The sequence below is a fragment of the Akebia trifoliata genome, chromosome 5, assembly GCF_017979445.1.
Source record: "Akebia trifoliata isolate Shusen 1 chromosome 5, ASM1797944v1, whole genome shotgun sequence".
In the NCBI taxonomy this organism is placed as follows: Eukaryota; Viridiplantae; Streptophyta; class Magnoliopsida; order Ranunculales; family Lardizabalaceae; genus Akebia; species Akebia trifoliata.
In genome coordinates this window covers 32811602-32829032 of record NC_141379.1, presented here as the reverse complement: position 1 = coordinate 32829032, position 17431 = coordinate 32811602, and the positions used below count along the sequence as shown (strand labels likewise).

Here is a 17431-nt window from a genome sequence, read left to right as displayed (position 1 = left end):
AATAAGGCTTGGATATGATTTGATCTAATTGGATCCGAGTTGGATCTAAATTCGAATCCAAATGAGAGTGAAATATATGACTAACGAAGGAAGAGAGAGAAAGAAACGAAAAATGAGAGAGAAAGGACTAAGTGTTTTTTTTTTCCCTTAAATACTTACTCTTTGAACATTGAACACCTCATAGAGGAAGAAAATTCGCAAGGATTTACAGGTTTCCTTCGGTTCATTTCTATAGAGCTCTTCCCTACTTGAGAGGATAGTAAAAAAAATTCGTACTTAAGTGGGTTAAAATATTGATCTAAGGTGATCCCTAGGGGTTGACCTAGTGGCAAGCCGAGCCTTGATAAGCTCCTCACAAAGGGTATGTCAAAGTGTTCAAAATCCCGCGAAGCTATGAATTCCTTGGGGCCACCCTCTAGGGTCCGATTGACCCTCGACTCACATAAGACTTTCCGAAGGGGTGGTGCAAGTAGGACTTTCCGAGGAGAACAAGTCAATTCAGTATTATACACAATTATGGATGACCAATCGCAAGAACCCTTATGAGGGTAATTTACGTGGAGTCGTGTGATTGTCTAATTCAGGATTATGTGAAATTCTAGATTGATTTTTTTGTGAGTAATTTTTTCTCTAAAACTCACCAATTTGCAAATTAGCATTTACTTACAAATGCATTACCATTTGTTTGTGGCCATGAATTTTTCATTAAAATAATTATATAAGGGTCTTGTTAACGTGTGCCCTAAGGACACACCTTAAAGTGCATTAAATACACATTGTAAATAAGCATCTGGGGTAATTTTTGGTAAGAGAAAAAAATTTGAGGGCAATTTTGATAAAAATCAAAACCTTAGGGCACACGTTAACAAGGGAAGCAGATCCTCTGTAACACAACAATCCTGTAGCATTCTCTCCTCAGATGAAAGAGAGCCATGTTTATATATATATATATAGGGAAATGTTCAGCAACAAACATTTTTCAAAACATGGGTTAGAGGTTTTGGAATGGGCTGATTTTTGGTGAGGATGATCTCTAAGGTGAGGAGATCATCATCACCAAAAATCAGGCCATTCCAAAACTTTTAACCCCATCAAAAATGGTTTACAAAAAATGGACGATCCACGATTTTTCAACTTGTAAACATGGAGCTAAAAATTTCGAAATGGGCTGATTTTTTGGTGAGGATGATCTTCTAATCATGGAGATCATCCTCACCAAAAATCAGTCCATTCCAAAACTTCTAATCCATGTAGGACAAAACACGTTTGTTAAAGTGTAGGGTAAAGCTTAGGGTGTTGAACATTTCCCATATATATATATATATATATATATATAGGGGGCGGTTCAAGAGCCATATGAGAAGACATATGAAAAAACTTTCGTTTTTCAAAATAAGAGTTAGAGGTTTTGGATTGAGCTGATTTTTTGCAAGGATGGTCACTATGATGAAAAGATCATCCTCACAAAAATCAGCTCAATCAAAAACTTCTAAATCCATCAAAAGTGATTTACAAATTAGTGATAAAAATTGGTAAAAAATCGACGGTCCACATTCTAAATCACTTTTAATGGGGTTAGAAGTTTCAGATTGGGCTGATTTTTTATTTTTTTTGGATGAACTTCCCATCATAGAGATCATCCTCACAAAAAATCAGGTCAATCCCAAATTTCTAACCCATATTTTAAAATTTTATTAAAAACGAAAGTTTTTACATATGTTTTCTCATATGGCCCTTGAATATATATATATATATATAATATATATATATATGGTCCCGTTCAGCAACAAACATTTTGGCAAAACATTTTTCAAAACATGGGTTAGAGGTTTTGGAATGGGCTGATTTTTGGTGAGGATGATCTCTACGGTGAGGAGATCATCCTCACCAAAAATTAGCCCATTCCAAAACTTCTAACCCCAATTTACAAGTTGAAAAATCGTGAACCGTCCTTTTTTATAAACCATTTTGATGGGGTTAGAAGTTTTGGAATGGGCTGATTTTTGGTGATGATGATCTCCTACCGTAGAGATCATCCTCACCAAAAATCAGCCCATTCCAAAACCTCTAACCCATGTTTTGAAAAATGTTTTGCCAAAATGTTTGTCAAAATGTTTGTTGCTGAACATTTCCCATATATATATATATATATATAATATATATAATATATATATATATCTCACCCCCTCTATTATTCATACTTTAGATTTGATTTAGACAAAAAAATGCAAAAATATTTTTTTTCTAGTGATCGAGGTCCTTGAAAATGGTTGGCCATTGAACCCCACAATTTGAATAGTGAAATTTGTTTGTGCTACTGATATGCCGCTCTTTCAATTGTTTTACCACACTGCAAGAAAAGAATCATGATAAAATGACCCCCCCACATGGCATACTCAACTGACTCTCCTGACGTGACATGTGTGAGAATCGTAGATCTGTACTCCTTGAAATACACAATTGTACTTTGTGTGTCCCAAGGAGTACATATCTACAATTCTTGCACATGTCATGTTAGGGGAGTCGATTGAGTATGCCACGTGGGGGAGTCATTTTATCATTACTCATAGGAAAATTGTGCTAAAGGGGATCCGCTTCCGTTAACAAGACCCATTATAAAAAGAGTAGTGATGAATGCACGAGGTAAATCATACACGATCAGTATATATATACATACATACATACATACATATAGGGTAGTGTTCTCTTGACAAAATCCTAGACAAAGCATTTTGTCTAATATGAATTAAAAGTTTTGGAATGAGCTCATTTTGTGAGGATGATCTCTCTGGTGAGAAAATCAACCAATTATGAAATTTCAAACCCTAATTTAAAAGTTGAAGAATCGTGAACTGTCAATTTTTTATCATTAATTTGTAACCACTTTTCATAGGGTTAGAAGATTCAAAATAGACTAGTTTTTTGCGAGAATGATCTATTCACTATAGAGATCATCCTCACAAAAAATCAGTCAAATCTAAAACTTTTTAACCATATAAGACAAAATTTTGTTTAAAATGTTATCTAGAATTTTGTCAAAAGAACGCCACCCTATATATATATATATATATATATAATATATATATATATATATATAAAAGATTATATTTAGATATGTTTATAAATATGAGTTATTATAATATATTAATTATTATAAATTCTAAGACAATAGTTTACCAGACTTGTTAGTAAGAAATTGTAGTTTTAGCTTTACAACATATTTGATTCAAGTCCCTTAAACTTAATTTTTATAATTAGATATTTCAATTTCAAAATTTTAGATTTACTTAGAACTTGAATCCAAAATTTACACAAAACACTCAGCTTGATCTAGGTTTGATCTCAACCATTGTAATAAGAATCTGGACCAAACCTGAACTGAGAAATATTGGGTTGGTCTTGGTTTTAACTAAACCCTAATCGAACTCAAAAATTTGGTTCGAGTTTACTCGAATGTACATACTAATTGTTAGGTTGTAACAATCAATGTGGACCAAACAATCCTTTTTTAAGATTTGAAATCTAAAAATATAAATACGTGGGCGGGGGATAAGAGAGAGAATCTCATCTGCTGATCTCATTCGCGCCACATATGTCAAACAATTGTTGCAGGTGGATCCCACAATTAATATTTTAAGATTTGAAATCTAAAAATAAAGGTTTTTAGATTTCTTTATTACTTACGTCATCAGCACCACAGCGATGCAAGAAAACAATCACTCCTCTTTATTTCTTCCCATGATACTTACGTATTTGATTTTAAATCACTCATCTTTACCACGTGTAGTGGGGAATTAGTACATCAATCATCCAACAAACCACCGAAACCAGGGAGCTTTGATTGTACAACTATTTGACTACTGTTTCTTTATTAATTATCCTTACTATCGAGCTTTGATTTTGATGACATATGCTGCATGCCCATTTATTAATGGCTTTATTTCAAGAGAGAATAAATTTCAAAGACGATCACCATTAAGATTACAAAATTGCTTCTTGTTCCTTACTGAGCTCTATCAATGGCGGTAACAGACCTATATCTCCTTCTCATTCTCCTCCTCCTCCTCTCTCTCACAGTCTTCATCTTTCTAACACTAATACTTCGACCTAGACCCATCAACATACCAATCAAAGGCAGCCACGTGTTCATCACAGGTGGATCAAGTGGCATTGGTCTTTCCCTGGCCCACCAAGCTGCATCAAAAGGTGCAGCTTGTGTTTCAATCCTCGCTCGTGATGTCTCAAAGCTCATAGAGGCTCGAAACTCCATCCTCAATTCCACGGGAATCGAAGTTGCGATTTTCAGTGCTGATGTAAGAGACATGGAAGCAGTCCGTAGAGCTATAGAAGAAGCGGGGCCCATTGATGTTTTGATATGTAATCAAGGAGTGTTTATTTCACAAGAATTCGATTCGCAAGAATTGGAGACTTTGAAAATGATGGTGGACGTGAATTTGATGGGCACTATGAACTTGATTAAGGCCGCTTTGCCTGGAATGAAGAATCGAAAGGACCGTAGTAGGCCTGCTTCCATTGCTCTTATGTCGTCGCAGCTTGGTCTGGTATATATATTTTTATGGGAGCGACTAGTTGCAATCCACAAGTTGTCAGTTGCAGCCCAATTTTTTAAAAGAATAACGTTGAAGTGACCTAATATCACACTTTCCTGGTGCAGAAGTGTGTAAAGCATCTATGGTTTTTACACGCTTCTACATCGGGAAAGTGTTATACAAGGTACAATCTTAACATGACTCTTTTTTAAAGGAGTCGGGATTTTCGAACACCCCCTCTGACATACGCCCCCAACATGGCATGAGTTAGAATCATAGATCTTTTTCCAAGGGATACACAATTCTATATCCTCGTAAATTTATGTAATCGTGTATCCCGAGAAAAAATATACATGGTTCTAGCGCATGCCACGTTAGGAGGCATATGGGAGCATATGTCGAAGGAGGGTATCATTATTCTTTCGAAAATTTACTTACCTTATTTTCCTATCTGTTGCATTTCTCTCTCTCATCCTTTGTTTAAAGGGAAGAGAAGAAGAGGAGAGAGTGCAATTTGCAAATATACTAATGGAGTGTAAGCATGGTTTCAATTCTTATTCGAGACAGAGACGACTTGCCAAAGTCATCGGCATTATACATGGACTAGGCATGTCTCATCTGATAACCAAAATGACTCGGGCAATATTTTGAAGATCTCAGTCAAGTCAGAAAACTTGACAATTCAACTAAAAATGTTATATTTTTATTAAAATAATTATATTTTTATAATTTAAATATTTATTATTTAAACAAAATATAGATTCCAACTAGCCTTCTAACATCTCAAGGTTTGTTTTGACCATAGATGAGCCTTAATAAAATCTTTTTTTCTTACTAAGTTAGGAAAATGTTTTCGTAAAGAATAATCTTAAAGAAAACTTATATAATAAAACACAACTGAGTTGCTAAGGTTTTGTATTTGCTGAGGTGGGGATAAACATCCTCTTGATTATAATTTTATGATTTGACAAATGTCTCATCGGTTCCTTTATTTATGCAAAACATTTTCCAAATAAGATCAGTAAAGAAAGTTTTTTGACCGCTTATCCAAAAACATTATTGCATGCCACACTTATATAAATTACAAAATTTCAAGAATTTTTTTTAAAAAGTAAATTAAAAAATTATTGTTTTATTATTGGATTTTTGTTTTAAATTTGGGGGTTCCGTGGTTGCCGATTTTCGAAGTCTTGGATCAAGTAAAAAAAAAAGGTTAAAATAAGGTTTGTTATTTTTTTTTTAATAAAATTTGATCTTGTATTTTAGAAAGGAGACATAACTGGTGGTTTGATCGGTTCTGATGGCAGTCCACATGAGTCACATGACCCTTTATAAGATTTAATGATATAGTCCACTAATCACATGCGCCCACGTGTATTGAATGGCATTCCTCATTTACAAAAGTACCCTTGTATGCTTGACGTGGCAAGCACTGAGGAGTCTGTGAGCAGTGTGAACCACAAAAATAACGACTCTAGTCACACAAGCCTCACTCTCTATTTAATTTTAATTTGTTCCCTAATGTAAAGCACAAAATTTTAATTTCACCATTGAATTGCAAGAATTTATCTGAAACAGATTTTCTTGTTTCAGCTGGGCATGTATGGATATGCAGCTTATTCAGCTACAAAATTTGGCCTTCGAGGGTTGGGTGAGGCATTACAGGAAGAGCTTATTGCAGATAACATTCATGTTTCAATTATATACCCTCCTTATACTCAAACCCCGGCTTTGGTGGAAGGTTTGAACTTTACTTTCATCCCTAGTTTACATGAGTACGCATGTGCTGTTAACAAATTTTTTTGTTAAGCTGATGAATCAATGGCATGACATCACGTGTATTGCAAAAAGCAAGTGTGATTGGTTGGTGGAGATAAAATTTCTGAACATTTAAGAGTTCTCATTTAAAGTGATTTTTCAATAGACGTGGGGTCATGCTATTTGATGCATCAGCTTGGCACAGAAATTTGTTAACAGCAAATGTGTGCTCAGTTTACATGACATTGTAGGTCCCCAACCTCGGATACAAAGGAGGATTGGGCTGATTTGGCTCAAGAATAAATTTAATGGAGAAACATGATTTTCCTTCAACCCTCCTCGAGGATAAGTCTTATGATGGTACACTACGTTAAACTGGAAAATTCAATGGACATTGGCCCACGGATTTTAGAAACCGAATTTTGACGGTTCTTGTCCTTTAGAATTTTTTATGTTCCCCAAATTCAATGGCTTAGAGCCATTGAATTTCTCCCATCCTCCATTAATTTAACTATTTTGGCTCGTCGAAAAAAAAAATTCAATGATGAAAATTTTGACATTTTGGTTTGTCAAATTTTATGAAATTTGATGGCCTTGGACTGTCGTATATGTGATTTTTTCACATTGTGGTGACATAGTTTCAAATTTCGACTTGACTTTCGATCTCTTTCATGGAGGAGATCGAATTGTAAATTATGTTAGAAGTTTCGGAATGAGTTAATTTTTGGTGAGAATGATCTCTTAACCATAGAGATCATCCTCACCAAAAATTGGCTCATTCCGAAATTTCTAACCCATCAAAAGCGGTTTACAAAAAACCGTTGTCATGGATGTTTTCACAATTATTGTCCCATGAACCATCCTATATATATTTATATATATGAAAAAATTATGATTTTTTGATACAATAAGGTGGGCTAGAAGATATTATTCATAAAATCTTATTCTATTTACATAAAATTCTGAAAAAAATAATTATTATTTTAAGTAAAATGTACAAAATCCAAATTGACCCAGATGAGTTTTACTAACTTGGCCAAGATTTTCAAAATATCATCTAAGTCATCTAGTTTATCTTTTGAGACCATGTGATGATTGAGACACCGTGTAAATTAATCTGTCTCATTTGGTGAATGATACCAATCCCTCTTGGACAACATTTGAAACCATGGATGATAATAAATAAATAAAAATTCTTTTTTTGCCAATTTGGATTTATATGGGGTTTTGTATTTTTATAGCTATAATTTGTAGGAATTATTTCACATTTTGTTTTAGTGAATAAGTGCAAAGAATAGTCAATTAGGATTTTATTTAGATCTGCTCAATTAATATTGCAGACATGAAGAGAAGACCAGAGCCCACCAAGTTCATTAATGCATCTTCTTCTCTTATAATGAAAGCTGATGAAGTTGCTAAAATATCTCTAACTGGCATACAATCTGGTACCTTTACTATCACTTGCCATCTTAATGGACTGGTTCTGTCCATAGCAAATGCTGGTTTTTCCCCCCAGAGATCACCCTTGATGGCATTTATTGAGGTGGTTGCTGCAGGTGTTATGCGCTTTATTGCTCTAATCAACCTATGGATTTGGTATCGCAATATAGCAAGTTGGAATGAACGAAAGAAGTCTGTCGAGAAAAATAAGAACAAGGCTATCTAACAAAAGACTTATTCAGAAGATGTCTTGTCGGGTCATCTCGGTATTGTTCATGGACGAGACGAGATTCAAATCCGATATTGAAATCCATGACTGGTTCTCTTCTTTTATGGATTCCTGTTAGTTGTCACTACTCTTCTCCAAATAATTTGAATGTTACAGATGGTTCAGACTAGTTTAGTTTAATGTGTGCATGAATATATTATATGGGCTAGTAATGTGAAGTTCTTAATTCCTATAGTGTCATAGTTAATAAAGGGATATTTTGAAAATATGTACTAAAATGTCTCTTCTACAAAAATATGGACTCTTTAGCACTCACCTTATCCAATATTGGTCTAAAAAGGATTTTTGAAGCGAAAATACTATAATTACCCTTTCAACTATTTTTTAAGTTTAAAGAAACGTGTTTATTTGATATATTTGCAATACTTGTATGTTTTAAAATTAATGGCATGCCCCTTGACAATGATTATCTTTTATATATCAATGAAAAAAATATTTTTTTAAAAAAATCTTTCTTTTCTTCTCTCAAACCTAATAATTTTTAACTCACATTGATGATGATGACAACAACAATGATGATGGACGGGAGTATGGTCATCATCAAATTGATTTGGTCTACATATATTATATTTATTAAAATACAAAAATACATTTAAATAGTTAAAATGTAATTTTAAAATTTGACTTAAATATTCATTGAATTGATTCAACTCAAAAACCAGCGAGTCGAGTCAAATACGATTATATTGAATTTATGAATAACTTTTAATAAATAAATAAAATTATTTTTATTTTTCACATATATATTAATAACCAAATAAATTGATCAAGTTTTTTATTTAGCTTGGTATTTTTTTAGATAAAAACAACTATGAAAAGTTGTTAAAATAGTATTTTAGATATTTTTAAAAAAAAATCTTCAAAAGATCCTTGATAGATTAATATTTGAATAATGATAATCTTACAACCCCACGTGACATACTCCCCCATACACCCCGAACATGACATGTGACAAAATCATAGATTTTTTTCATTAGGATACACAACTATACATATTTATGAGGATATGCAGTTGTGTATTCCGAAGAAAAAATTTATGGTTATGGCACATGCCATGTTAAGGGTGTATGGGGGGAGTATGCCACATGGGGGTGTCATATTAAGTAGGACTTAAATAGCCCATATTATATACTAGGAGGCTATTTGGTAGATATTCTCAATAAAGAGTATGTCACCGTCATTGTCCTATAATAAAGAGTATGTCCCCTGTCATTGTCCCATATTTATTCTCAAATATAAATGTGTAGATGGATATACTATCTGCTAATTTAGAAACTTGTACCGTCACAAGTTAACAAAATCCTTATTTTAATTTGAGTCGTGATAATTTGACTACCCCACATGACACACTCTATCAACTCTCAAGACGTGTGACAAGTTCAGGGTCGTAAATCTGTATGCCTCAAGATATACATTTTTATGGGGAAGTACACTTTTGTATCCCAAGACATGCAGTTTTACAATTTTTGAACTTATCACATCAAGAGAGTCGTTCGATTGTGCCACGTGAGGTAGTCAGATTATCATGATTCTTTTAATTCAGAGAGCTGCTACTTCAATGAAGGATTTTTTCTTTTTAAGAGTGGTGATAATATGACTGACCCATGTGGCATACTCAATCAACTCCCCTCACGTGGGTGTGCCAGATCATCATAGACTTTATGTCTTAATGCACAACCGCACATCCCCATAAATATGTGCAGTTGTGTATCCCGATGAAAGGAAATCTTAGTACTAATTCATGGCTTTGGTGCCCCATAAAACGTCAATAAGTAACTAAGTCTTCGACGCTTAGGAACCCTTGTTATTGGGATTGATCATGTTTTTGATGTGGGATTATCATCAAAAACTAGAACTTTAAGCCAATTAATGATCGAAATGAGGAGTGGGAACTACTTGTTGGGTAGAAGATTCTTGTTTCTAGGATTGGAACGCAGAGGAAACCTATTTAACATAGATTCAGATGCATGTGTCGTGTCTAAATTAAATACAATATGTTAGATATTGACTCACAGTGTCAGATATTAATATGAAATTACAGAAATGTTAATTAGGAGACCTACAAACCTGATATTTCAGTCCTACAAATTAATTAGGTTCGCGTATGGTAGGTAGGCAATATAAAATGAATGTATATTCAGAAAAGGCTACGATGTTAAATTCATTTAAATAAATCTAAGAATACTTTCTGAAAATGCAAACGAAGATATGAACCACTCAGTTTGTTTAATTCCTTTGGACGTTATCTTGTGATATTATTAAGAAAATAATAACTCTTTGAACATTGAACATCGCATACAGGAAGAAAATTCCTTGCTTCATTTCTAGAGCCTCTTTCCATCTTAATGGACAGTAAAAATTTGAGTCGTGCTGGCAAGATTTACCTGATTTTGCACTTTCTTGAGGTAGAGGTGCACATACAACTAATGATGCTTTTCACTCAGATCTCGGAAAAAAAACATCTATGATTCATACACATATGCTTCCACATTAGGAGAGTGCAAAATGAGAAAAATCTTTGAGATCACTTCAACATTGTTCTAAAAAAAAATTCATAATTAAGTGGTTTAAAGTAGTTGTAAGGTAAAACTAAAAGAGATTTTTTATTCACAGAAAAGTCAATCTAAGATTTGATAGAATCTTAGATGACCAATTGCAAGAAATCTAATGAGGGTAATTTTGTAAATAGTAATGTAGGTGGCATTGGGATTTATTACGACTCTCACATTTCTGACATGGAGATGCGCACATAACCGTAGATGTTTTTACATGTATCTCGAGGAAATTCATCTATAGTATCACATCAACGTAGTGCAAAATAAAGTACCCTAGGATTTTCCTTTTATAAATCGGGGATACCCCCAATACATGTGGGTTCATGTGATTGGTGATTTGGGATTATGTGAAATCTCGGATTGAATTTCTGTGATCGAAATTTTTTTCTAAAACTCATACCCATTCGCAAATGAGTCATGATCCAGAACGGTGTTCCATTCCTATATCAGAAAATGGTGTCTACGTGGCATTTTTTTGTTGGAGATAAAACAAATTGGGTTGGATGCTATGCAGAAAGAGTTGCGATCCTATTCCTATAACAACGTTAGGTGTCTACGGGGCAGTTTTATTGGAGTTCAAACACATTGAGTTACCAGCTTGATTAGGAGCCCAAGGTGTTTTAAACACCAACTAATGTGTGTCATTTTGATAACCATCCATAAGCCTTACATGAAAAGTCCATATCCGCTTTTGGAGGGGATGGACTATAATTCAAATCAAAACGTTCCACCACCAAATACGACTGATCAAGTTCCTAGTTAAATGATTTATCTCGTGCGAGACGACTTGAATCAACGGAGACAACTTGGTCTTATACTTAATAGAACAAGACCCCTTTTCCCCGTGTCACTTCTTTTTTGAAGGGGGCAATGGGAGCACCACCGGAAAGTTTATGGATTAATGAGTTATTGCAATAGATATCAACGATAGATAAAAAATCATGTGCCCGCATTTTTTTTTATTTTTTTATTTTTTTATTTTTTATTTTGTCACGTTCAATTACCCTTACAAAATATTTATTTCACTCTTTGCACACAAATTTTTTCTACTCTTAGTTGCCCCAACATGGCTCCGCCCGTCACCATCGATGGCTCCATTTGAAGAGAGAGAGAGAGAGAGAGTTATAAAATTCAACGAAGATCACCATTAAGATTACAAAATTTCTTCTTATTCTGTATTGAGCTCCATCAATGGCGATAACAGACCTATATCTCCTCCTCCTCCTCTTCCCTCTCACATTCTTCATCTTTCTAACACTAATCCTTCGCCCTAGACCCATCAAAATCCCAATCAAAGGCAGCCACGTGTTCATCACAGGTGGATCAAGTGGCATCGGTCTTGCCCTGGCCCACCAAGCCGCATCACAAGGTGCAGGTCGTGTCTCCATCCTCTCTCCCGACCTGGCACAGCTCATAGAGGCTCGAAACACCATCCGCAACTCTACAGGAATCGAAGTTGCCATCTTCAACGCTGATGTTAGAGACATGGAAGAGGTCCGTAGAGCGATAGAGGAAGCTGGGCCCATAGATATTTTGATATGTAATCAAGGGGTGTTTTTTTCAGGAGAATTCGATTCGCAAGAATTGGAGTCTATGAAACTGATGATGGATGTGAACTTGATGGGTACTATTAACGTGATTAAGGTCGCTCTGCCTGGAATGAAGAATCGAAAGGATCGTAGTAGGTCCGCTTCTATTGCTCTCATGTCGTCGCAGCTTGGTCAGGTATATTTTATGGCACGGGAGCGACTAGTTGCAGTTCAAAAGTTATCTGTTGCACCTCAACTCTCTCTCTCTCTCTCTCGAAACTTGAAACTTGAAAGAAAGAGAAGAAGATGACAAGTGCAACTTTTTTCCTCTTTGGGATTGCAACTATACCTATGGAGTGCAAGCATAGTTTAAGATGTAGTCCGAGAATGAGTTGACACGCCCGAGTCATCTCATTTTCGTTCATGGACGAGTTGGATTCACAATGTGAATCTTGTCGCGGTGTCTCATTTGGCAACCGAGATTATTGTGACAAGAATAGTGATAAACTGACTCAAAACAAAGCCAATCAAAATTCGCTTAACTGCACAAAATCATAAATATTTTATGGGTATCCCAAGGAAAATCTATGATTTTGTGCACATACCACTTCATTTTAGTGAGTTTCCAATGTTTTTGTATTCGTATTTTAAAAATATCGGTCAAGTTAATTTGTTAAAGTCAGTAGGGCTTAGACCTATGGTTCAGTTGGTTTTACACATTCCAAAGCAACTTTGAGGTGGTGGATTTAAGTCCAGCTTACCCATGAAAAAGAAAAAAAAAAAAAACAACAAGTTTTGTTAAACTCGGATGAGTAATGAGTTAATTGGAATTTTGTTTTTCTTAATTTAAATATTTATTATCTAAATAAATTATGATCTTATAACTAAGCACCTATATATAATCTACTTTACTTTATATATAATTCTATTTTTATTTCATAATAAATATATACTAATAAATAATTATAAATCGAGTTAAATGATTTATCTCGTCCAAGACGAGATGACTTGTTCAAGACAACTCAGTCTAAATAAAATAAGATTGTAGAACTAAGCTCCTATAATCTACCTTATTTTATATAAAAATTATTTATTTGATTGCAAATATAAACTAGTAAATAATTATAAATCAAGTTCAATGATTTATCTCATCTAAAACGAGATGATTCAGTCTCATTGATGACATGACCGAGACAAGACATCAAATTGAGATTTGAAGCCATGGGTGCAAGGGGATATTCTAAATGAAAGGATGCAATCAGTTCTTGATGGTGTGCAACCAGTTGCTCCCTATTTTATTTACGAAGAAAGAATTGGTGGTTTGCTCGGATTTGATAAAATTCTTAAGAACATGGGCTCAATTAGTGAACCTTTGGTTTTTGTGGGAATTAATTCCCTCCCACCGTCTTCTTCCTCTTCTTCTTTTCTTTTTTTTTTCTTTTTTTTTTTTTTCAGTAATAAGAAATGGGAATTATGATAAATGGGTTCTGTACAAATTTAGGGTACACATTACGGTGCATTAAATACATTTTGAAAAAAAGTATTTGTTGGTATTTTAATAAGGTAAATTTCCAAATAATTACAACAAAAAAATTTGGTATTTCTGAAATATTGATAAAGTCATCTTCTAATGTTGACAATTTAATAACTTTTTGTCAACATTAGCAACATTTCGAAAATATCGAAAAACTTTGGTAATTATTTGAGAATTTACCTATTTTAATAATAAAATTCATAACATTTTTTTATAGGAAAGTGCATTTTCAAAGTGTATTTAATGCACCTTTAACCTGTGCCCTTTGGACACATGTAAACAAAACCCATGGCAATTTAGGAGAAAGAATTTATATTTTGTACAATTTTAATAAATCTAAGTCGGTCCAACCAAATTGAACCATTGTCCAACTCTATCCGATCAATTGGACAATTTTTTTATTTAATCATCAATTCAAATTTTAAAACATTGATCTAATCTATGCCATGAACTCTAGAGGAATGAGGTGTTATTTGGCCAACATGGCAGTCCATGCGCTCCACATGACCTTTAATATAATATATTAACGTGGTCACACTACCCTAACCCTTTATTTAATTTGATTTTTTTTTTCCTAATGTAGAGCACAAAATTATACATACAAGGGGGTAAAGTTTTCACTGTGGAGTTGCAAGAATTTATCTGAAACAGTTTCTCTTGTTTCAGTTGGGCATTTATGGATATGCAGCTTATTCGGCTACAAAATTTGGCCTTCGAGGGTTGGGCGAAGCATTACAGGAAGAACTTATTGCAGATAACATTCACATTTCAATTATATTCCCTCCATCTACCGATACCCCGGGTTTGGTTGAAGGTTTGAACCATACTTTCGACTCTAATTTGCATTAGAGTCGTGATAATCTGACTCCCCCACGTGGCATACTCAATCCACTCCCCTGATGTGGGGTGTGCCTGAATCATAGACTTCCTTTCATTGGGATACACAATTTCACATCCCCACGTTGTGTATCCCGATGAAAGGAAGTCTATGGTTCTAGAACACACCACGTCACAGGCGTCGATTGAGTATGCCATGGGGGGAGTCAGATTACCACCACTCTTTATACATCATATTGTTGGTCCCAAGCTTAGATACAAAGTAGGAAAATTGTGTTGTGTTGAAAAAATCCTCCATCTAGTAACATAAATCCTGGTATCATAGATTTCATTCAAGGAGAAATGCTGAAATGACATTAAAATCAATATCGATTCACACATTGCTGATGTGGACATGTGTACAGGGTCATAGATGCTTTTCATCGAGATATGACTGAAAAGCATCTATGGTTCTGTGAGCATGTCCACATCAGCAATATGTGACTTAAGCATGACTCTTCATTCAACTCATAATATAGCATTCCCCCCATGTCAACCCACCATTGGAAGGCTAGTGGCTCTAGATAAAATTAAGAAAAATGATTTTTTTTTTATTTTTTTGCCAGTTTGGATTTATATGGTTTTTTTTTTTTATATAGTTGTAGCTATATAACTTGTATAACTTGAAGGAATTTCACACTTGGTTTTAGTGAATAAGAGCAAAGAATAGTCAATTAGGATTTTATTTAGATCTGCTCAATTAATATTGCAGATATGAAAAGAAGACCAGGGCCCACCAAGTTCATTTCATCTATTTCTGGTATAATGAAAGCTGATGAAATTGCTAAAATATCTCTGAATGGCATACAAGCTGGTACCTTTACCATCACTTGCCATCTTAAGGGACTGGTTCTGTCCATAGCAAATGCTGGTTTTTCCCCCCAGAGATCACCCTTGATGGCATTTATGGAGGTGGTTACTGCAGGTTTTATGCGCTTTATTGCTCTAATCAACCTATGGATTTGGTATCGTACTATAGCGAGTTGGAATGAGCAAAAAGAAGTCTGTCGAGAAAAATAATAAGAACAAGGCCATCTAACATAAGACTTGTTCATAAGATGTCTTGTCGAGTCATCTCGGTATTGCTCATGGATGAGACGAGATGGAAATCCGATATTGAAATCCATACTTGGTTCTCTTCTTCTGCAATACTTTTCTCCAAATAATTTGAATGTTATAAGATGGTCGAGGCCAGTTTAATGTGTAGTTCATGCTTTTATGGAACCATTTCTCTTGTAATATTTACTATAAGATTTATGATTAGACTATGTTTAGGGAAGTGCTTTTTTGGGCATTGAAGTGCTTCCAAGAGCTGTGGGGAGTTTGGAGAAAATTAGCTCTCTATGGACAAAATTTCCATTAACATGCAAGAAATCAAATGTTTGGGTTCATTTGAAGAGTTACAACCAACTCCCATAACTCCAACTCCGACTCTAAACCCACCCTTAATGGCGTTAAGATTGATCAAGCAACGTGGATTTATCAAATTCATTTGAATTGATTTAAGGGTTTGTCGTTCGATCCAAGATGATTCATTCGAGTCAACTTTTGCTGGTGAGTGAAACAATATGAAATTTTGAGTTTTAAGGGAGACACATCTATTGCATTTTTAATTTTTTTTAAACTCGTTTACTTTGTCAAGTTTACTCAACAAACATCGGAGGACTGGGACTCGCATCTTTTAAAACGATAAAACACTTGAAATAACCTCAATTCTTTAAATTAAGACTTGTTATATCGAGGTTCTCCTCTCAACATCTATTTTCTCTCTAAAACTTGGAGAGTTTATAACATGTATTTGTTGGAAAGAACTTAGGGTATTATACATATATTTAATCATTTACAATAAAGGTTTGATAAGTAAGAAAATTACTTTTCTTACAAGTAAAGGTAATTTCCTGACGACATCGATTTGTGGCATCCAAAAACATGTTTTGATGCCACATGGTTGTAGACGACAAAATTCTAAGAATTTTCAACAACACAAAAAGGGTTAATTTTCACCGTTTAATTTTAAATTTGAGAGTTCAATATTTGTCCTTTTTCAACACCTTGGATCAAACTCAAAAAAATATTGTTTGAATTTTTTTCTTTTCCCTTTAATATGAGTTTTTTCATGAAATCTAGAAGATTGTGGTGTGGGATTGACAACCTGATAATCCATATGTGCCCAACAACTTGTAGTAAGATTTCAAGATTTGAATTCTTTCTTACTTAAGCAGGTTAGTTTGGTTTTCACTCCCAAGGCTTGTTGAGTAACCAACTTAAAGTGAGAGTTTTTATAATAAAAATGGAATAGATAGGTCTGTCGGTAAATCTCCCTTCAAAATATTAGAATGTGTCATCGAATCTGATATTAAACATTTACTTAAAAAAATTGAGGGAGCAGATCCTTTGTAATACTTTATTCTTGAAGTTCTCTTTAGTACTCTTCCAATAGTGGAGAGGCCATGTTAAAAATTAAAATCTAATGATTATGATTTAGATCAGATTTGAAAAAAGATAAATTAAAAAAATAAATCTCTTTTTAAAACCTCATTTATGGCTTTGAAAATGAAGGGTCCTAAAATTCGATATTTCAATTGAGGGATTTTGTTGTGTTTGCCAAGTGGCACTCTCTCAACTGTTAAATGGAACTACAAAAAATTAGAGGAATAAAGAACTACTGAGGATCCGCTCTAAAATACTGAATGTTTGGGGAATATATTAGATTATATTGAAATATTTCGAAATATATCCTTAATCCAATTCTTCCAATCCGATACTTTAAAATGTTGTAACAATTGATTAAAAATACATACTCAACTGATGTGGTATGTCACAAAATCATAGATTTTTTAGTGTTAGGTGTTCTAATTCAATTTGATAGAATAACTCAAAAACTCATTGACGTGACATGT

The 17431-nt window shown here is 34.1% G+C and overlaps 2 protein-coding genes across 3 annotated transcripts; both read left to right on the top strand.

Annotated features, from left to right (window-relative positions):
* The first annotated feature begins 3843 nt into the window (after positions 1–3843).
* LOC147402318 (3-dehydrosphinganine reductase TSC10A-like) lies at positions 3844–8301 on the top strand. Of its 2 annotated transcripts, XM_086441628.1 has the most exons (4): positions 3844–4562; positions 6144–6291; positions 7649–7753; positions 7865–8301. In XM_086441628.1, the coding sequence occupies exons 1-4, from the start codon at positions 4020–4022 to the stop codon at positions 7972–7974; spliced, it is 906 nt and encodes a 301-aa protein (XP_086297754.1). In that variant the 5' UTR covers positions 3844–4019; the 3' UTR covers positions 7975–8301. The 2 variants fall into 2 exon arrangements, with proteins under 2 accessions (XP_086297754.1, XP_086297752.1); XM_086441626.1 differs by having other exon boundaries at positions 3847–4562; positions 7649–8295.
* Positions 8302–11642: 3341 nt separating this feature from the next.
* On the top strand, positions 11643–15810 carry LOC147402317 (3-dehydrosphinganine reductase TSC10A-like). The gene is made up of 3 exons (XM_086443929.1): positions 11643–12317; positions 14322–14469; positions 15244–15810. Exons 1-3 carry the CDS (start codon positions 11784–11786, stop codon positions 15549–15551), a joined length of 990 nt encoding a protein of 329 aa, XP_086300055.1. The 5' UTR covers positions 11643–11783; the 3' UTR covers positions 15552–15810.
* The last annotated feature ends 1621 nt before the right edge of the window (positions 15811–17431 follow it).